Source organism: Cynoglossus semilaevis, chromosome 1 (genome assembly GCF_000523025.1).
Source record: "Cynoglossus semilaevis isolate Cse_v1.0 chromosome 1, Cse_v1.0, whole genome shotgun sequence".
NCBI lineage: Eukaryota > Metazoa > Chordata > Actinopteri > Pleuronectiformes > Cynoglossidae > Cynoglossus > Cynoglossus semilaevis.
In genome coordinates this window covers 5,610,162-5,631,415 of record NC_024307.1, presented here as the reverse complement: position 1 = coordinate 5,631,415, position 21,254 = coordinate 5,610,162, and the positions used below count along the sequence as shown (strand labels likewise).

At 41.1% G+C, this 21,254-nt stretch overlaps 3 protein-coding genes across 3 annotated transcripts in view; 2 read left to right on the top strand and 1 right to left on the bottom strand.

The window, feature by feature from the left end:
- The window catches only part of flvcr2a (FLVCR choline and putative heme transporter 2a), a 14,978-nt gene extending 10,652 nt beyond the window's left edge, over positions 1-4,326 (top strand). The window contains exons 7-10 of the mRNA XM_017041336.2: positions 1,229-1,344; positions 1,417-1,528; positions 2,162-2,226; positions 4,012-4,326. Coding sequence (XP_016896825.1) covers positions 1,229-1,344; positions 1,417-1,528; positions 2,162-2,226; positions 4,012-4,200 — 482 coding nt within the window. The 3' untranslated portion in view covers positions 4,201-4,326. The remainder of the gene's footprint in view (positions 1-1,228; positions 1,345-1,416; positions 1,529-2,161; positions 2,227-4,011) is intronic.
- Positions 4,327-6,173: 1,847 nt separating this feature from the next.
- Positions 6,174-8,302, bottom strand: erg28 (ergosterol biosynthesis 28 homolog). The gene is made up of 5 exons (XM_008338530.3): positions 8,148-8,302; positions 7,494-7,644; positions 6,729-6,819; positions 6,523-6,641; positions 6,174-6,451 (listed from the first exon to the last, which is right to left on the bottom strand). Exons 2-5 carry the CDS (start codon positions 7,624-7,626, stop codon positions 6,363-6,365), a joined length of 432 nt encoding a protein of 143 aa, XP_008336752.1. The 5' UTR covers positions 7,627-7,644; positions 8,148-8,302; the 3' UTR covers positions 6,174-6,362.
- A 426-nt stretch (positions 8,303-8,728) lies between these two features.
- ttll5 (tubulin tyrosine ligase-like family, member 5) overlaps positions 8,729-21,254 on the top strand; it is a 51,779-nt gene continuing 39,253 nt past the window's right edge. Inside the window, exons 1-12 of the mRNA XM_025059642.1 lie at positions 8,729-9,012; positions 9,234-9,359; positions 11,498-11,604; positions 11,702-11,784; positions 12,906-13,012; positions 13,241-13,371; positions 13,473-13,555; positions 15,320-15,389; positions 15,486-15,570; positions 18,654-18,755; positions 18,889-18,980; positions 19,159-19,266. Of these exons, the coding sequence (XP_024915410.1) occupies positions 9,301-9,359; positions 11,498-11,604; positions 11,702-11,784; positions 12,906-13,012; positions 13,241-13,371; positions 13,473-13,555; positions 15,320-15,389; positions 15,486-15,570; positions 18,654-18,755; positions 18,889-18,980; positions 19,159-19,266 (1,027 nt within the window). The 5' untranslated portion in view covers positions 8,729-9,012; positions 9,234-9,300. The remainder of the gene's footprint in view (positions 9,013-9,233; positions 9,360-11,497; positions 11,605-11,701; positions 11,785-12,905; positions 13,013-13,240; positions 13,372-13,472; positions 13,556-15,319; positions 15,390-15,485; positions 15,571-18,653; positions 18,756-18,888; positions 18,981-19,158; positions 19,267-21,254) is intronic.

Sequence of the window (21,254 nt, the reverse complement as noted above, 5' to 3'; positions counted from 1 at the left end):
TGAAAGATATGAGTCATATTTGCTGAGTGTACTCATTGGTAAAAACCAAGAAGCGTTTCGAATTCATCACTCAAAGTACGCTGCATTGACTAACATCAATAACACAGTCTTTTGTTTGTTCTTCCCTTTAATTCTGTCCAACCCATAAACTATTAGCAAACATAAAACCAGCAGCGACTGGCCCATGAAGTTTAAAAATAAACAAGAATCAATTATTTTGATTATGAGCGAGTTTGAAATACACCATAACATGTCATATACAATATAGAAATCACCATGTTTTGGGGTAAAATAGCTTCCGGCTCTTCTCGCAGCTAACCTCTTCCTCTACAAAAGCTTCTGTAGCGCTAGAAACAGCGACTGGTCAGTGCAGCAGCAGAGCCAATCGCTGACATAAGATATGCTAGTTCGATGCGTACTCGGTGTGATATTGGCTAATTGAGCATGCTCCTCTGTTCCTCACACTGATTGGCTCATACATCGTAGCATCTCTCAGCATCTCCCCCTGTCTGTCGGTCACTCTCTGCGTCGACATTCCACAACTCTACTGTGAATAAAACTGGGGGGTAAATGGTGATATAGTCCAGGGAGGGTTGATAAGAGTGTAGGGGGAGGTTCGTAAAGGGTAAATATATATGTAAATAATATAAAAACTATCTCGCCTCTACTTTGCGTTTTTTTTCCCATTTCGTGATGGAACGCAACTACTGCGATAGGAGAGGGATCACTGTAATTTGTTCATATGTATAGTTTCAATGTGGAGACTGCTGCCCCCGCGACCCGGGAACGGATACGCTGATGAAAATGGATGGATGAATGGATTAAGTATTGTTGGGATAGTTATAAAACTGGTTTAATATGACACAGCGCCATCTAGAATATTTTCCCCCAGCCGCCACTACATTAAACCTATAACAAAGCTGGTCTGAATTCCTCAGAATGTCCTGGAAGCTTAGTCAAAACCTTGTTCAGTTCTTTGTTTTTATCCTACCGTTTTTATCCCGGCTTTGACGAAACAAACTCAGTGCTGCTCTGTCCCTGCAGTCCACATGCTTTGTCTTTCATATCAGTATTCCCATTTATAGTTAAGCAGATTATGCTTGTAACTGGTTTCCATGGCGATCACTTTGTCTGGGTAAAACCCAAACGCGTTAAACAAGAGTTTGGTGTACCCAGGCGTTGCCTTTGCATTTGAGGTGTTGCCAGGATATATGTGAGCTCCAGCTTCCTGTCTGCAGCTTCTTCATGACAGGATATCTGGCGCTGGGCTTCGAGTTTGCAGTAGAACTGACGTTTCCTGAATCAGAGGGAACATCATCTGGACTTCTGAACGCTTCGTCTCAGGTAACCTGGTGGATCCTGGAGACATGGGTCTTATTCATGGCACATAAGGTTCTAAATGTTTTCTCTTTTCAGGTTTTTGGAATCATTTTCACCATCTGCCAGGGGAAGATAATTGATGCCTGGGGAACATTTGCTGGGAACATCTTTCTGTGTATTTTCCTACTAATAGGAACAATAATTACAGGTGACCAATGAGTGTGCAGCACACATATTGTACACAGAACAACCTCCAATTCAAACAAATGCTTAAATAAACTTCATATTTCAGCGTTGTCCCCACAGTCCCGGAAGTAAACATCCCGGATGTAAATGTTTGAATTGAAACTGTCTCCCTCTGGTGGAGGGATGTAAAATAACATGTTCGAAGGCTGGATTTTGTAACACATTTTATCGACGTCTCAATTAAGTATAAAACGAATAGTAGTAGTTATGTTTGTTAAACACAGGAAAAATATATATATTTACACATTTCTGAATCTATTGAATCGAACTGAGAAAGAGACAGGAGCTAATCAATTTTTTTCTGTTAACGACTTAAAATACTTTAAATAATAAAGTCACAAACAGAACACCCCTGAGGGTAAGTCAACACATTATGAGAAAGATTTTATTTTTTCAGAAGATATAACTAAGATACTGTCTACAACAGCTTCAATTAACTCACAGTATACTCACTAAGGGTTAATCCTGGGTATGTTTAGATGGCAGAGGTTTGTATAGCCTTGTGCTGCCACCTGGTGGGAGAGTATTAAATGTCCCTGCCTGTGACTAATGATTTAAGTATATTTTCTTTTCCTTTCCTCTCTGTTGATCATAGCATTCATCAAGTCCGACCTCAGAAGGCAGAAGGCCAACGAGAGGACGGACGCCCGGGCAGTGAGTGTAAGTACATCTGTGTGTGTGTGTTTGTGTGTGCTGCCTGAAGGCGGGAAACTCCTATCCTCCTGGAGGTGCTGGCTGCCGCTGTGTCCTTGGGCATGACTCTGCTCACTCACTGCCTTTTTGCAGCAAAAAGCTCAATGCACGGCTGCATTCAAGAGAATGCCGGGGGTTTGAACTGCAGCTTTTGGGGAAATCGGCAGTGGTGACCTGGTGGTAAAGGAAGCGGACTTCGGTCCGGAAGGCCCCAGGTTCGAATCCACCAACTGCCAGGTTACCACTGAGATGCACTGAGCATGGCATCGTCCTCAAGCACTGCTCCCCGGGCGCTGACCACGGCTGCCCACTGTTCACTTTGGTGATGGGTTAAATGCAGAGGTTAAATTTCGTTGTGCATGGTGTGCTGTGCTGTGCTGTGTCACAATGACAAATAAAGATAAGTTAAATCTCCTAGAAACTCCTTACTTTCACATGCTGATACTCTGTCGGTCTGCGGGAACTTTTCACATCAACCCAAACTTGATTCAGACATCTGGCAAACAAAACATGTCTCTGTATAGTATCTATGAGGTGGCGCTTTGGCCCAGAGGCAATGTCTCTGTCATTGGTGTGGAACCCCAATGACCCCCTTGACCCCCTCCTGGGCAAGTTCGAATCCCGGTTAGGGCGGTTGGAACCTTCCAGTGGACTCACCACCCACAGGAAGGTTTGGTACGGTGCAATGTGATTTGGGTGGCGACTGCTACCCCCGCGACCCGGTAACGGATAAGCGGAATAAAATAAATTTATAGATCACTGTTTTAATGAGGCAATAACACAAGAATCATCTGCAAATATACTGTAGATAAAAAAAGCATTTGCCGTCAAACATACAGTAGAAAACACTAAACAAGGCTAACACTACAAAAACACTGAAAAATCACTGAAACATAAAGAACAAGCACCAATTTAATCATCAATTATTATCATTAATGGCACATGTTTACTGAATGTGAAATGTGCCATTAATTGCCCTTTTGCCCTCTCTACATTGCATGGCTTCACATCTGTTGCCTTTTCAATAAAAACAGAGACTTCAGTATTTCTGCTGTTTTCCATTTTTGCTTTTTAAAATGTGGTTGCTGTTGTTACAGAAATTGTGGTTCTTGAGTCAGGTGTGGCAGAAAAGAACATGAGTAAGGTGTGGAGTCGCTAGTCAGTGTGACCGATCGGATAAGGGAAAGTTTTTGAGTAGGATTAATTTTACTTTATGTTTTCAGTTGAGTCTAAATAAATAGAGGTAATTTGGAAACTAGCTCTGTATGAGGACAGTCAGGAGTGGCAGAAAAGAATGTGAGTGGTGGAGGACAGCTGTGAGCCTTTGCACTTTAGGGAAATACTTTTAATGTTTAAGAAATAGGCATTTGCTGCTGTTTGAACTTGAGTTGTAACTTTAGAAAGTATTTGTATGAAGTAGTAACTGAAATGTTAACCACAATGTCTACTATTGTACTTTGCAGTACTGTACTGTACCACACTGTATTTCAGTTCAGTTGAATGTAGATACACAACAAGGTTAATATGGTTTGATGTGTGCTGAGAAGAGATAGTGAATACTTTTAGATGAAGTATTTGGTGATTGGTGTAACGGTGAGAAAGCTTGGACTTGCCGTGTCATGGAAACAGGTTTCTTGTTCATTGTGTTTCACTTTTACCTTGCTCAAAGGCTCTTAGGCAGACAGTGTTAGTTGGAGTCTAGTTTGGAAACAGCAGTCTTTCAGTCCTTTAACTCCCCAGCCATTGTTCCAGCCCACAGGGTCTCTGGCCTCGGCACAGGATTATGGGGCCACAGCAAACAGCGGCCCCTGTCAGGTACAGCATCGACGTACATCTGCAACCTCAGTTACAAAAGAACAAAAAGAATCACAACTGCAGAGATACACACACACACACACACACACACACACACACACACAAGATTATTCACTATTGAATTAATAAGAAAATATAATGATCATGATTAATTAATTAATGTTCCTTTATACCGTATTTTCAGGACTATAAGTCACTCCAAAGTAGAAGTCACACCAGTCAAAAAAAATGCACAATGAAGAAGAAAAAAAACATATATGAGTCGCTTTGATGTTGCACCAGTGCCCTCAAGCGGCTGTCGGTGTGAACACATTGACGTGTAAATTTTCAGAGGTACAAGAGTAGCTGGTACAGGTACACAAGCCTAGAGTGCCCTCTAGCGGCTGTGAGAATAATAAATGTGAAATTAAAACTTTTCCATGACACAGCCCCCCCTAGTGAAAATATAAATTATGAGAAATTCTAGCATCAAAATAATATCTATGTATTTTTGTATGTGTTGAAATTCCAGTGTCTTCATTGAAACTTTGATAAAGGTGTTAATTGTATATTAATGTCTGATGTTTCAGAAAATGACAGAAGATGTGGAAAGAACTACATTGTCACCCGAAGTCCTCAAGGAGAGGAAGTTCTAAGGTGGACAGACGATCCTTCACCAAGAACTGGTGCAAACATCAGGTCCACGTGTCCGACAGTCTGTGAGTTTTCACTCTGTGACCTGCAGAACGTCGTGGAACACACACTCTTCAGCGTAATGTGAAATAAGAGGATATCAACCCTGCACACAGGGGGCACTCTAATAACCTGAGAGGTTGTCACGTCCTCACCTGAACTGTTAATATTTCACATGTACCAGTGCAATCACTTTGAGTCACACCAGCATATACAGTATGTCTCTTCACATTTTTATTGTGCTTCTGTTTAAATTAAATTTTTAAAGAGCCATATTGAAATAAACTTATTGAGAGTTTTTAACTTCTTCACATTTTTATTGTCTGTTTAAAATAAATTTTTAAAGAGCCATATTGAAATACTTTAAGTATTTCCTCCTGGTGGACCAATACTGTAGTAGTACTAGTTACCTCAATTTGTCTTTAGTGTGCTGTTTTTAATATGTAATTTAAATGCGTACTTGAGTGACGTTTTAAAAATGCTATCTAGCAGGATGTTCACACGTCATCTGATATCTGCTGCACATATACAATACTTGTACAGTACTGGACAATATGCAGTACCAGAACTCATGTTTAAATGTTCTGGAAATATCTGAAATTAATGTTATATACATTAATATTTGGGGGCTTTTATGTAAAACCTGACTGCAAAACCTGACTGTAATTTAGCTAACCATACGTAGCACTCTTAGAAAACAAAGAAAAACCTGTCATTTTGCACAATGAATCCTTCAAAGTTTAGAAAACCTGGCGTTAACCACAATCTACCACTAGTTGTCTCATGTGCACCAAAGGTTTTACATGCTGTAAAATTATATTTATGGGAAATACATTTTTGTAACACTTGACTAATAAAAATAAAACACATTCATCAACTATTATAAAATCGAAAGTGTGTAAGAATTAGATTTATTATTCACCCATGCTGTGTGTGATAATTAAGGTATTTATTCTTTTAATGTGACGAACATATAAAACAGTTCGATCCATGGTGACTCTTCTAATGTGGATCAAATAACCGTGTCTACCACAAGAGGGAGCCCAAGCCCAGTGGTGCTTGTTTGAGAACTACTGACATACAATCCCAGAACATCAGCTTAAACACCAACAACCAAGCCACTAAAATCTACTATTTTGACCCAGATCTGGTCCAATGGTTTTACTTCACTGTTTCATCTTCTGAGATCAGAACAGAAATGTGCATTGATTGACCTAATAATATGGCTAATTCACAACATTTAACCTTTTTTTTATGAGTTTTTAGAGTAAAAGAAAAACTAAAACAGCCCAAAACAAACACTTTTATACATACTCTATTCTATTAAATTATATTTATATATTTTACTTTATAATTGTATCATCACGTGTAAATTGTAAACAAACAAACAAAACAAACAAAAAAACACAAAACAGGACATACTGTTGTAAAGTTTATCCAGTATTTTATGTTTAATTATAAAAGTTTCACATTAGAAAAAAATTGACAGCTCACTCATAATCTCTGGTTCTTCAGGTCAAACTACAGCAAAATACAGACCAGGTCCACTTTTTTTCGTATGTGCCGTGTAGTGAGTTCAATTCAGCCAAACAGGAACAGAAATACAATAAAAACCGTCAGTTACGTTTCTTCTGCCGCGCCCCTAGCTCCTCTGAGGTCTCTGGGAAACACTGGAGTCCAATCAACATCCCTATGATCGAGAAACCTACAAAAACAAAGAGACGTATGAGGTTTGATTGACGCACAGACATATTTCAAACCAAAGTAAGTACTTACTGGCCACAATAAGAGGCGCCATCACCCCGATAGTTAAAGGTGCAGTTTTATAAATGAAGGCTTCAGACAAGAAGTGACCCAAGGCCAGCACGAACGTCCACAAGGTGATGTGATACAGCCTGGAGAAACAACAATAACAACAAGAAATAATTATTAATATTAATAAAGTATATACTGTACGCAGGAGGTGATGAGTTCTGCCTCACGTTCTGTTCTGGATGTCGATGGCACAGGCACAGCGAATGATGGACGACAGCAACGTCCAAATACCAAATGTCCGAGCTTGGAGTCCGTTCACTGAGGAAACAGGAAAGATGAATCAAGTTTTGTTGCTGCAGTCTTAAAGGCGTAGTCTCACAAATCAGTGCTGTAGTTCCCACTAGAGAATTAGCTTTTTCTCTGTCTACCTTATTCTTCCTATATGCCAGAAGTCTCAAACTCCTGGCCCTGGGGCTCCTCAGATGAGACGTCAAAACCGGCCCTGGGGCTCTTTATGGACGTCAAAACCTCTCATCTGGCCCGCAACTAGCAACTGCTTTATTTCGTCATTTGAAAACAAAAAAATAAATAAAAATGTGTACTCGCTGTTTAAAAAGTATTAATACACAATATTTATATAAAAGAAAAATTACTAAAAAATGTATTTTTTAAGAAATGGTGGTCTAGTTTAGAGGATTATTTTATTATATAAAATGATTATTATAATTATTATAACATCATGTGTGGTGTGTGCCCTGAATGTTTCGTAGTTTTGTGCAGCAGGTTGGGCGGAGCTACTCTGTAGTCTGACATCCTGATCTTCACACACCTGCAGCTCATCTCTTTGATTTCCAGCTTCTACTTCCTGCTGCCTTTGACCTGCTCTTCACCTCCATCTGCCTCAGCTCCATGTACGCCAGGCCGCGTCTGCTTCACTGTGCATTCGTCAGATGTCATCTTTATGAGTTAAGTATATAGTCACTCTTCCTCACCAAACTCTGGCATGCCTGTGTAGAGTTTCTCTGACAGAAAACTGTGATCTCTGAAACTCTGCACGGTGTTTCCCATGGCGATGACCGACACCATCACCAACCAGCTCCTCAACACGTTCAGAAAACGACGCATCCTTTCCGGTGGAGGCTCCTGTCAGAGGTCAAAAAGGTCAGGAGTTTTCTGTGCATTAATAGCTTTCAGGATTATATTCATATTACATTATAGTCGTATATATTCAAATTAATATTGCAATATAATTGCTAAGAAATAATTAATTAACAATAATGCTAAATATCCATATTAACAATAATCCTAAATATCCATATAGTAAAAAATATGTGAATGAGTGAGAGACAAACTGTAGGCAATTCAAGGAGCGAGTAGAAAAAAGGCCACACGTACGATACGCACGTAGTATACATACCATGTCATTTATACGTATCAATAATTAAATACTTGAAAACCTGCACACATTTGTTTATTAATAAAGTCCGTGACGTCACAGAACTAGCTCATTCAACCAGCAGCACCTCGGTAACTACGGTACTCAGTAATGACAGTTCTGTAGCAGGCTAACATTGCTGTAAAATGGGTCATACATCATTCATAAATGTACTTTGATAAAGTACACAGATAAAGGTACAAGTACTTACCCTTCGCTGTCCACCAGGCGAGAGAAAAACAGCACAACGCGACGTAAAAAGGACTATAGGACAACACAGTGGTGCGTTCTGAATGGTAAAATCGCACAACCTTAAACAAAAAAATTGGCCAATAGGAGAGGTCCATGGTGGCTCTATCGAGTCGAACCATTACTATGAGTGGTCATATGTAACCTAGAAACCCGCCTTCTTTTAGCTGTTGACCAATAGAAACGAGTATTTCTGTCACCTGTAGTGTTTAAGCTAGGGTTCACGTGAACAAAGAGTAGGTATGTAGCAAGATAGTTATGCCAGTAAAACTATGTGGTCGTCCCATTTTGGTTCCGTTTCAAATATTTCTTGTTATTCCAAATAAGATACATATTTAATTGTTTATATACACATATTTAAATTCATTTTTTGAACTACCTTATTTTAAGCGTCAACCCTTTACTTACTGAAACAATTTCAATCTGCGTTTTCATTCTGCGGTGTTTTTGCAGTGTTTTTCATTCCCTTGAGTTAGTTTATTATAATTATTAACTGAGTGAACGCTGTTGTAAAATGAAAATAGTGTTGTCCAGTAATGCGCATGCTCCCTGCTCTGTTGCTACTCAGTTGTTGTAGTAACCAGGAAGATTAGACGTGATGATCCAGTGTTCTGGTGTCGGCTAAGCTAGGTTTTAGCAGCCTCTTAAGAAAAGGACTGGTTCGTTTATTTATGATTTATATTTGATTTGCACTGTCGCAGCCATCACGTAGTCACCATTGAGCGTGCACTTAGCTAGCTAGCTTTGTTTGTAAATTAGAATACAAATGTTAAGGCTATTACACAGTTTGTGTGGATATAACTCCTAATGTTCTATTAGCGCAAAAGGTAAGACAACAAAGATAATTCCGCTGTTAACAGAGCCACGAAATAGCTAATTGTAAGTGCTTACTGTGAGACAGAGGCTCAGATATTACACACTAACAGTTATAACGTAGATATTGTGGCATTTTAACGGAATGATCTCAGATTAGCTTCGGTCGAGGTGTTTTTTTTTACTGTCTTCGATTGATTATATCAATCAATTAATTAATTTCATTTGATTCAAGGATTAAGATGCAATGTTTAAACCAAGGCTCCTAATCCCGAGAAGATTTGAACTTTACTGCAGCGAAGATGCCAGCAGTGATCCGGGATAAGGACGACGCTGAGACCTCCTCAGAGGAGGAGCAGGAGTAAGTACAAGTAGTCTGCAGTGGTTAATTAATTTATTTAGTTTTTTCTTTCTTTTTTTTTCATTTTACGGTGGAATAGCACAAAAGCTCTGTGGGAAATACACAAACACATCTTCCGGCTGAAATGACAGTAATTCTAAATTCTAAAGGGTTCGATTCCAGACTAGGTAACATGTCACCCCCATGTTGATGTCAGAACCTGTGGTGTAATTTGTAACCGAGAAAAATCGTAATCGATGGTGATCGAACACTGAAAAAGAACAACAAAAGAACAGAGCATTTACTTGAGCAGGATTTTTTTTTATTTTTAAAGACTGACTGAAAAATGAAATAACTTAGAAGAGAAAAAATGTATTTCCAGCTTATCTCTTCTGAAGCTTAGCGTCACAACAATACACACACATTTTATTGAAATAATTACCTTGTATACCAGTGATAAACAACTGGTGGCATGCAGGCCGAATCCAGCCCATCTAGCCGCTCAATCTGGCCCCCGACTGGATTCCAAAACAACCATCAAGTAATAACGTTGAACAAAAATGTGATTTCTATATCATTTTATTTGACCTTGGGGGTCGGACGCTCAAATACATTTGCATTTGCATTACTAAACTAATGCTAACTTTACACTGTTATGCTAGAAATGTTCCGTGGATTTTGGCGGGTTCATGTGTCTAAAACCTAAAGATACTTTGGTTTGTTTACAGACAGGATCCCAGTCAAAATAAGCAACTGAGAAACGAGAGCATTTTGTTTTAATTCACTTAACGTTTTTGTCATCATTAAAAAAGGTTTTGATTTGATCTGTGATTGATTAGTTGTCCCTTATACGCCCAGCCTTCATCTTTATTGATAAAATCAGTAAATATTGCGAGTGTGTAAACATATTCTTTTACTTCTTTTGGGAAAATTAATACAATATTGAATTTAATTGTTAAAAGTTAAAAATATTTTGTTACCACAGAATGAGTGTAATATTCGGATTATTAGCAGATCTTTTCCGTAAAATTTGCAATAATTCACCATCGTGTGTAACTCATTACTTTCAATGGGAATTGAGAGATTGACAATATGTAAATTCACCACCAGATGACGCTAAATCCCTAACTCCGTGTCTTTACACTCAGTGTGAAGATCAAGATCTCCACATCTTGACTTGACGGTTTTGTATCTCGACGGTTTTGTTGGAGATTTGTGTTGTTTTTATATCAAAGTGCAGCCGTCTGTCAACTCTTTACAGCCGATAGAAATCACATCCGCGGTTCAGCCTGACAAACCTGGACGGTGAAGCAAAGAGCGGTCGGTTGTTTACGTGCTTCCCTCCTCCCTTATCAAGAGCCGCTGTGCCTGATTGAGCTCCTCTCCCCTCACCGTGCTCCTGGTCTTATCTCGGCTTCAGCTGTGAGCAGGCTGAGTCAGGTTCTATCTGATGATCTGCACTTTTTTTTACAAGGTTGTAGTGTTAGTGCGTGGGTTTGTTATTGTCCAGCACCGCCTGATGTGTGTGTGTGGTTCTGTCCTTATCTGCCCGTCTCATATAAACACTGTGTCAGGAATTAAATTCCCTCCGCATTAGGTAAAGGAGCAGGAGTTCGAATCACCAGGGAATAAATGTCAAAGATAATGGGCAGAGAAAGGAGCCCTGGAGTTCATCTCTGTCACATGACTGGTGACTGCGAACGAGTCCGCTGTTTAGTCAACAGATAATTCTAGGGATCTCCGATAATATCGGACGACAATATTATCTGCCTGATATTAGCATAAAATGTAATCTGTAAGAATGTTAACGACTTTGTTATCGGATAATGAAAAAACAATAACGCGATACCTTGGGTTTAGCCAAATGATGTGTGCTGACGGCTGTATATTAAAATGTCACTAGATGGCAGCATTGCAGCTCATTTAAATTATCTCATACTCGTACAGTGGTTTGTACAGATAAATAAATAAATACTACCAGGCCTGTATCGGTAGCGGTTGATATTGGAATCGGAAATGAAGTGTTTGGACGATATCAGCATATAGGATATCGGCAAAAAGTTAATATCCGATATCCTTAGATAATTTAATCCCTAAGTGCTCCTGTCTAAATTGAAGATATCTCAAAAATCTTTCTTTCTCTGCTTATCTCCTTAAAGCCACCAGCCGTGCATCTCATGGAGTGGTGTGAGCAGGACCATCCCAGTTCTTATCTTCTTCCCCGAAGCTGTTGTTTCCAAAGAGGAGAATTTCTGCTCGGTCGGAGGTTTGTCAAAGCTGAGAGGAATAAAAAGAAAAAAAAAAGCCCAGGTAGATAACAAATAAATATTTTTAACGTTTCAAAATGTGTTTCGTTTGCTTAGAGAGATGCAACATGGCCTTCAAGATTGTTCGCACGGAGAGCCGCCTGGTACGAGGGATACTGAGCAACCATGGATTCCGTGAGGTGATTTGAAAACACACGCCAGGGGGAAAAAAATCAACACGGAATGAGCTTTTGGTTTAATTTCAATTCATCCTGACTCCTACTAACAAATCATCAGAGGCAGACAAGTATTGTTTACAGAGCCTTAAAGAGTCTTTATTACAAACAACCGCCTCTGCTGGAATGGATAAATGCTGAAAGTGTTAGAGTAAAACAGAACCAGAGAACGTGGAGAGGTGGAGGTCTGCGCCGAGAGGAGCAGAGGAATGAGAGACGGTCGAGAGAGAGTTAGAGAGTTAGAGAGAGAGAGAGATCATCATATCAAGTGACTGATTCATTTGTAGAAATAATTTGTTGAAATAATAATGAAGGCAGGGTCACACATGGTTCCCAAAGTGGGGTGCGGGGTTATGGCAGGGGTACGTATCAGGTCAAATGAATATGATTTCATTTTTTTTCATTGTGCCACTGTAGGAAAAGTGTTTTGTGTTTTATTTATTTATTTTTTATGATGTGTTTTAAATGAAGGTTGGTGGGCGTCTGAATCAATAGTTCTGTACGGGTTGACATTTGGGTGAGGGAGGGGGAGGGTTGACAGTAGTCCTGCCTATAAGAGGGGTGTCAAAGTAATGGTCTGGGAACCACTTGGTTCGATTCCCGCTCCTCCTGTGTTGAGTTCTCTCCATGTTTTTCTGTTGGTTTGTCCAAATACTGCGCCATCTTGGACCAGTCCAAAGTACACAAATACAAATGGAGTACGGGGTAAATTGGATTGACCCTAGGGTTGAGGGTGAGAGTGAGCGGTGATGGAGAAGTGAACTGTTCATGGTGTTCTCCACCCTCACCCAATTACTGCTGGGATTGGCTCCAGCTCCGCCCATGACCCTAAAAGGACTTAAACGGTAGAAGATGAATGAAAGTAACTGAGGCGATGACGATGGAAGTGGTTTGGAAACGAGCTGAGAAGAGAGGTTAATTTTGGACCAATTACACTGGCGATGAATCTTCCAGGGCAGCAGCAACAGGGGACGACCCCTGAGGAGACTCCTGGGTGTAGTTAGGAGGAGAGGAAGAAGAAAAACAATTTTTAGTACTTCTAATTCTGTTCCAGGTTTGAGTTCATGGTTGTGGTGACTTTTCAGGTTCACCCCAACAGTAACGACTTCAACCTCATGTGGACGGGGTCTCACCTCAAGCCTTACATCCTGCGCAGTCTTCACGACTTCCAGAAAGTCAACCACTTTCCCAGGTATGACGGAGTGTGTGAGTGTGTGTGAGTTATAAATATCTGCGCTCAGTCATTCAGAGTCCTCCAGTTCAGGCCCTGTGTTTGTTGGCCTCCACTGCAAAAAGCATTTAGTTTGGACTAGTGCCTCTGCTGAACACAAGATGAATCACCGCGTCACAGGTCGTTATTCCAGCACCCGGTGACTGTGGCGTTGAGTGTTTTCAACCGGAGGTTTCTTCCCTTTTCCAGGTCGTATGAATTGACCAGAAAAGACCGTCTCTATAAAAACATCCAGCGGATGCAGCAGACTTATGGCTTCAAAAACTTCCACATTGTTCCCCAGACCTTTGTGCTTCCCTCGGAGTACCAGGAGTTCTGCAGTAAGACGCCGCCCATCTACCGCTCCTTTAGATTTTTGTTCATTTTTACCACAGAGTATTTGCTTTTCAACATTTCTTTTTTTTTCCCGCCTCAATCTCAGATTGTTTTGCCAAAGACCGCGGCCCGTGGATCATAAAACCAGTAGCATCTTCACGGGGCCGAGGCATCTACTTGGTCAGCAACGTGAGTATCGTCGCGATTTTATGACTAATAATAACTTAAGATAACATAAGATAAAAGTAAAGTGGCTAACATATTGATCCTTCTTAACATCAACAAACTGCTGAATCGGCATAACGTTCCTAAGTGTTTGGACGATTTTTCAGTTTGTTTGTAAATAAGTTAAAAAGGAAAAAGAAATGAGAAAAAAACTTCTAGGTTTATAGAGAATCATTAACCATCACAAATGTTATATCAAACTATTTAAAATAGGGCTGTCAAGAGATTAATCACGTTTACTGATTAATCGCGATTAATATCTGCCTGATACTGAAAGAGAAATGGAGAAGTAGCAAAAACCGCAGCGACATCTTCCACATTGGTCAGACATTGAATATACTGTATTTACAGGTATATCAGTATATAGTGACAGTTCACTAAAATGAGAGCGAAATACATTTTGGAAAAACATGTCTGATTTCTCGCATCAATTTTAGTCAGAATTCATGCTCGTACCGTTTGAATTTGTATTAATTATTTGTAATATATTGATATTTTAATGTGTATTGTATTCTCTCTATATCTGTGTTATCTACTGTATATAAATAGTGGTTATCATATCTGCCTTACACTCACAAGGTACCGGGTTCTATGCCCAGGGGAACCACATAGTTAATGGCGCTTCTGTTGTGTTTTTAATTGATACAGGAAGTTCACGTTTTTTACATTATTTGAATATTATACGTTTAGTTACCTTCGAGAAAATGTCAGTTTTACATTTTATTACCTGCCTGCTATTATCTTTTTTAGATATTGACCAAAATTTTCAGGATTAGGATTTTTTTATTTCCATAAACGAGCAGTATCAGTTTTAAGGACGCTCCGGGATATGACATTTTTGCCGTTAGGATTCCCTACAGTCACTGACAAAGAGGAGAAGATGAGTAAAAAAAAAAGCAGTTTTTTTTTTCCGGTTATTTTCTTTGAAAACACGAGACAGTTGGAAAGAATAATCCACAGCCATTAAAGAGTGAGCTTCCTTTGGATGGTTCTTTTTTAGCACTGATTGGAAACTCGGGGAAACGGGAAACTCTCGGAGCAAACCTCTCCGAAGGTTTCCACGTGTTTTCTGTCTTGATTCACACGTAAGCACAGATTCACGTTAACGTGTGACCTGATGGAAGTTGAGTGTCTGCAGACGAACTTCACTGAAGCAGCGGACTGAGCAGATGTTGCTGCTGTGCATCTGTGGGAGAAAAAAAACAGAGAAAAAACAAACATCCATCATCATTATTTTCAGGCGTTAATTGGCTGTTAGGAGTAAACCGTAGCCCTTCAGTGTTTTTTGGAAGACCTCGACACAATCCCTACTGTTGGAAAACATGTGCACGGTTCTGACTTCTTCTTCTTGGGAATTTTTATGAAACAGTGGAAAGAATGTCGGAGTGATATTTGGAGAGAGAAAAAGAAATACGTCCTTTTTCTCCTTGGGTTTGGATTTTCTCTGAACTGCAGCCAGCGCTGAGGTTTCACTCCATCTCTCCCACGCCTCACTCTCCCATCTCTGCTCCCCTTCACCACCTGCAACACATTTCAACCCCATAAACGACCCATCTCCCACCACCCGGCAGATCGTGTTTTTTTACGCGCCGCTGTTATTTCAGCTTGACCTGCTGTGACCAATGACGAGGCTTCCCCCCCAACACTTCGCTCCTCTGGCGTTTTCTGGCTAAATTGAAATTCAACTCATCCTGTTTGTGACCATGTGCTGCTCTGTTCCGTTTACAGCCAAATCAGATTTCGATGGATGAAAACATCTTGGTTTCACGCTACATCAACAACCCACTCCTCATAGATGGTGAGTGGCTGCAGACGCAGCTCCTTCAAAGTCTTTTTGGCAAATAAGAACGAGGGGGTGAAAAAAAAAATCCAAATCATTTTGTTTTGTGTCCAGAGTTCAAGTTTGACGTGCGTTTGTACGTGTTGGTAACATCATACGATCCGCTCATCATCTACGTGTACGAGGAGGGCCTCGCGAGGTGAGTGGACTCGGCGTTTAAACGCATCGACCTGAAAATCTGCTCAAGATGTTTTTCCCTCATCCACTAATATAATCCATATTTATCCTGAACCTCATCTTGCAACATCTTACAAACACATTACAGACACACACACACACACACACACACACACACACACACCCAGTGCAGTGCAGAGACAGACCCAGTTCATCTCTGAGGAGTTCACAGGACACATTTTAGAAAAGTGACACAATAGATGATTTTCTATTAGAGACAGTTGCATCAAAATAAATCAATATTTTTCTCATCAACTCATGTCACGCTGCTTTCACGGACCCCGGGTTTCAACACCCGCAGCCTGTCGTCGGTTGTTACGTTGCCAGTGTTTTAGTTGAACTGCTGCAGGGCGTGTGATACACCCTGGTCTGAGAGGGTGAGGTTGGAGGGTGGGGGTGAGGGTGAGGTCTTTTTCACACTATTAAAACTGGCCAGAGCTGATGACAACAGCGCCTCCTTTACACTTTAAGCAACAACTGCAAATATTTTTAATTGACCGAAGAAGGATAAATCAAAAAGGACTTGGAAAAAATAAAAAATCTGCATTTTATTTATACTTGATTTATTATCATGGTGAAAAAATCCAGTTGTTTAAGATAGTGTGTTTTCTCAGTAATTTTGATCAATTTCTAGACATTTCATTTGACCCCATTGACTTCCAGTTTACCCCATGTGGGGTCGTGAAGTCCTGCGAGTGCTGTTTCCGTCAGAGAACTCTGTGTTCTTAGCACCAGGTCGTTTCTTGGCGTCGTCCAAGAACTTTAAATCCATGTTTCCTTCCAATGTTCTTTCAATTTGGGGGGAAAATTTCAATCAAAACCTGTCGCAAAGCTTCAATAATTTCAACAAGTGTTTGTTCCAGTTTCGGTCAGATTTCTTGACAAAGATACGATCAAACTTGTCAACGCTGTTGGAGAGTCCGGTTATTAAAATCAGACAGGAATCGAAACATATTAGAACTTTTTGGATGTCTAATCATATACTTTTTTAATTAATTATAATGCGATTAATGAACTGATCGCGATTAAAAATTTAATCGTTGCCCGCCACTAGGTGTTTTTTATGTAACTGTCAAAGATTTAACAACCTTTACCTTTAAAAATCTTTTAATTAAACTTTTTTTAGGGAGATCAGTATCTAACAACCTTTACCTTTAAAAATCAATTAAATTAATTAAACTTTTTTTAGGGAGATCAGGTAAAAAAAAATTCAAAACTGAATGAAGATCACACAAGTCTCAGGGAAGAAAAAATACATTTCAAACTAAGGTGAAACCAGATGATCATAAATGTGCTGTAGAAAAATAAGACATTACAAACAGAGAAAAAAGAAAATTCAATTTAAGGAAAGTATTTGTACTCTTCACTTACACGGTGCCTGATAATCAGGACTCCAAATGTCCTGAGGGATTTGAAATCTGTGAGCCTTATGGTGTTGTTGGACTGTGGTTCTCAGACCAGGGTGTGTTCAGCGTTTCACCTGTGTATCTGAGTGACGTCGTCCTCGCTGAGCAGGGACTGGTACTGTTTTTTCAACTTAATGTCTTGATTTATGGTGGTTGAGGAACCAGACTTGTGTCTGGAAGGTCGCAGGTTCGAATCCACCGGACGTTGTCCCCACAAACTGCTTGAGTTTGAGCAGGCCTCTGCTCACTAAGGTGATTGGTTAAAGCAGTACTTCTCAAATAGTGGGGCGGGCCCCCGAGGGAGGGCGCGGTGAAGTGCCGAGGGGGCGTGAGTGGCTTCCAATGGAATATGACACGCTGGACATAAGTGTACCACTTCTGTAATACTTGAATGATAACAAGCCTCCAGTCACTAGGTGGCAGCAACTCATACATTGGTTTGTACAGATAAAAATATTCATGTTATCAGGTTCTCAATAGTATTTCAATTGGTGGAGGTGAAAACATTTCTGTCCTCAAGAGGGAGCATGACAGAAAATAATTAAGAACCACCGGGTTGAAGGTAACGGTCACAATTCTTTAGTGTCACGATGACAAAAAACTTTCAGAAGTCGTTTGAAAATCATTTATAAATAAATAAGTTGACCCAGATAATCAGTCAAACGCAATTAATGTCACTTGCCACGTGACCAACGTTACTGGTCACAACATGGGTCAGTGGTAATGACTCACCAACGGCGGTGTTCCTCCGGTGTCCACAAGAGGGCGGCCTTAACATTCCGTGCCAACTCCTCCTCTCGCGGTAACTGCCTTTGAAACAAAGCCCTCTATTGTTTCAGCTGGAGAAGTTGCTCATCAAATGTTGCTGATTGTCTCGCTGTTCCAAGATGATATCCTGTGATAACCCCCGTGTGAATACAATACGTCCATTAATCTGACGCAGTAACTCGGGGCCCAGAGAGTGTTTTTCTAACGCAGGAACAGATTTAGCTTTTTCCGCAGACACTTGTAATTGGGGAGAGGTGAGATGATTTATCGGACTGCTGGCTCTCGTCCTCGCTCCGGTGATGTGGTATGCGCTGGAATCCCGGTGCCACCTCCCTGGCTCGATTATCACCTGGCAACAATAAATCATGGCCAAATCCTGAATATCACTTCTATCTCCTGACACTCCTCCAGGCTTGTGTTGGTATTCAGGTGCAGGGCCGGACGCCAAGGAATGCTCATTACTGCACATGTGGCATCCACCTCTGACTGCAACACACGCCGGGAGGTGATCGCTGTCAGAGTCGACTCGTTCGGCCGGGCGACAGCCTCATCGGTGCTGTCATTAGATATCAGACGAACATCTAATGCAGGGGTGCCCAACCCCTGGCCCGGGGACCGGTGCCGGTCCGTAGGTCCTTTGGTATGGGTCCGCAGTGGAACACAGTGAAAGAATGTACTCCAGTTTTACTGATTTACTTTATTCCAAAAAGAATCCAACAACAGGTCATTCAGACTCTATTATTTTGAAAATATAATGATCCTTCAACGATGGCCAACCAGTCCGTGGTACAAAAAAGGTTGGAGTCCACTGAGGTACTGGAACTGTTGGATCACACCCCAGAACTTTTTTTTTTTTCTTGTCTCGTTGCAGGTTCGCCACAGTAAAGTACGACCGCACCTCGAAGAGCATCAAGAACACGTTCATGCACCTCACCAACTACAGCCTGAACAAAAAGAGCAGCGACTATGTCAGGTGAGCCTCACCTCCGCCTCCACCGCCGCCGCTGTCGTCGACCACAGGGCCGACTGCGGCGCCCCCCGGTGACTCATCTGCTCATCCTGAGCCCAGTGTTTGAAGTGCTTTTTTTTTTTTTTCTCCTTTTCAGCTGCGATGACCCTGAAGTTGAGGATTATGGGAACAAGTGGAGCATGAGTGCAGTGTTGAGGTATTTGAGACAGGAAGGGAAGGACACCACATGTGAGTCAAAGTTTCACCTTCTCCTTATGGTTTTAATCTCCAGGCACAGATGATGGACGTGGAGTTGACTCTGTTCACTGCTCGTCCTCTTTCATCTCGCCGCCTTTTGTCTGTTTAGTAACCAAAACAAAACACAAAAATGCACATGACTTATTTGGAGCCTGATTGTTGGTTTCAGTGCTGATGAGGCAGGTGGAGGACCTCATCGTCAAAGCCCTGCTGAGTGCAGAGCTGCAAATCGCCACCGCCTGCAAGATGTTCGTCCCTCACAAGACAAACTGCTTTGGTAATTTATTTATACTTCTCTGCGGTGATTAGTCATTTACTGCGTACTGAATGAATAACTGATCGAGTGTTGAAGTAACTCAGGTCTCAAACCCAAATTACAGCATGTCAGGATGGATTACAGTCTAGAGCTGCACAAAAATAGAAAACAGAGTCCGGTGGAAATGTGTTTTTTCTATTGTACATTTACACACATCCAATCAGAAACGTAGAGGAAGTTAAGGACTGTTTTGGTGCAAGATTTGCCAAAAACTTTGACACATGATGTTAACAATGTTAACTAGAGGTCTTCGATATTAACTTTTTACCGATATCCTATGTGCCGAGATTAGCCAGACACTTGATTTCCGTTTCCGATATCAACCGTTACAGATACAGACCTGGTAGTATTTATTTATTTATCTCAGACCTGGTAGTATTTATCTGTACAAACCACTGTACAAGTATGAGATTAATTAAATGAACTGCAATGCTGCCATCTAGTGACTTTCACTTTCATATACAGCTGTTTATCCCCAACACTATTTTTAGGGCACACATCATTTGGCGAAACCCAGTTATCAGTTATCTGTTTTTTATTATTGGAGGAAAAACAAATTACGGTTCTTACATATATTACATAATATGCTAATATCGGGCCGATAATATTGGTCGGCCGATATATCTAATCAGGTCTAATCTAGTATAATCCAAACAATTTTCAATACAAACTGTGAGCATGGCTTGCAAGCTAGCATTTTACTATGACAGCAAAGGCATCACTGCCATTGACTGAATCGATCAGATTCAGACCACTCAGTGTAATAACTATATTATTATTATAATAATATTTAATTACCAAACTGTTTTGAACATGAGCAGTCCATATTGGGGAGTGAGCGAGGTTGCGGGTTCAAATCCGGCGAAATCCTGATTCCTAGGTTGAGTTGCTTCAGGAAGTGGCTTCCTGTCAATTAAATTAAATTAATTTGTGGCCCACACCGTGGTGATGAACATGAAAATTCCAAGAACTAACAGTAGGGGGTCAGAATACAACAGCCTGGGGCTTCAGGCTATGGTCTAAATCAGAGGCCTCTGATTCAAATGGAGTGGGGGGGGCATTGATGCCCCTACAATATACTGCCATCTAGTTGCAGGCTGCATGTGGGTGGTTTGTGGCCCAAAAGTGGCCCACGTGCCAGGTGTTTGTCAACCATGATCTAAAGTTTGCACTTTGGAATGTTCCGTTTGCTCAGTGGACCATAGGTAGAGATGTGAGTGAATGGATGTTTGTGTGTCTCTGTGGCCCTGGTGGTGGACTGGAGGACTGTCCATCCACACCACCCTCCGTCTGATGATTACTGGGATTAGCTCCAGCAACCGCCGACCCTGAAAATGACTAATCTGTAGGAGACGAATGAATGAAAAACAGACGGAGGAAAACTCCTCGCTCGTTTTCAGCGTCACAAAACGGTCGCTTCTTTTCCTCGCGGCGCAGGTTCAAACGCCCCCCGCCCCTTAGATTTCCGTTCAGCTTCAAATCAATGCAGTCTTCTTCATCCTGTCTGTGTCTGTGTGCAGGAGTTAGCCTCTCTGCCGGTCTGAGTCAGGCAAACCTGAAAACGGCGACTGCTTTCTTGGCTGCTGCTCCCTGGTGGTGGGTTTGCGTGAAGTCCATTATCCGTGTTAGTCTTGGCCCTGATGGTTTCGCTCCTTGTCTGTGTCTCTCAGTGAGAGTTGGACTTCGATGGTGAGCTTTCTGGTCGAACCCTCCCCTCTCTCCCCTCTCTCTCCCCCCTCGGCAACCGCTGTCTCTTTCTCACTTTCTTTTATTTATTTTTTTCCCTCTCTCGCCGGGTCTGTTTGTTTATAACTCGCCCACTGTTGCTCACCCTCTGTCTCACCCGCTCCTCGTCAGATGTTGGGAAAATAAAGGGGTTTGCAGTTGTGACAGGCTCCTGTAGACATAATACCCCCCCCACCCCCTCCTCTCCCCCAACCAATCTACTG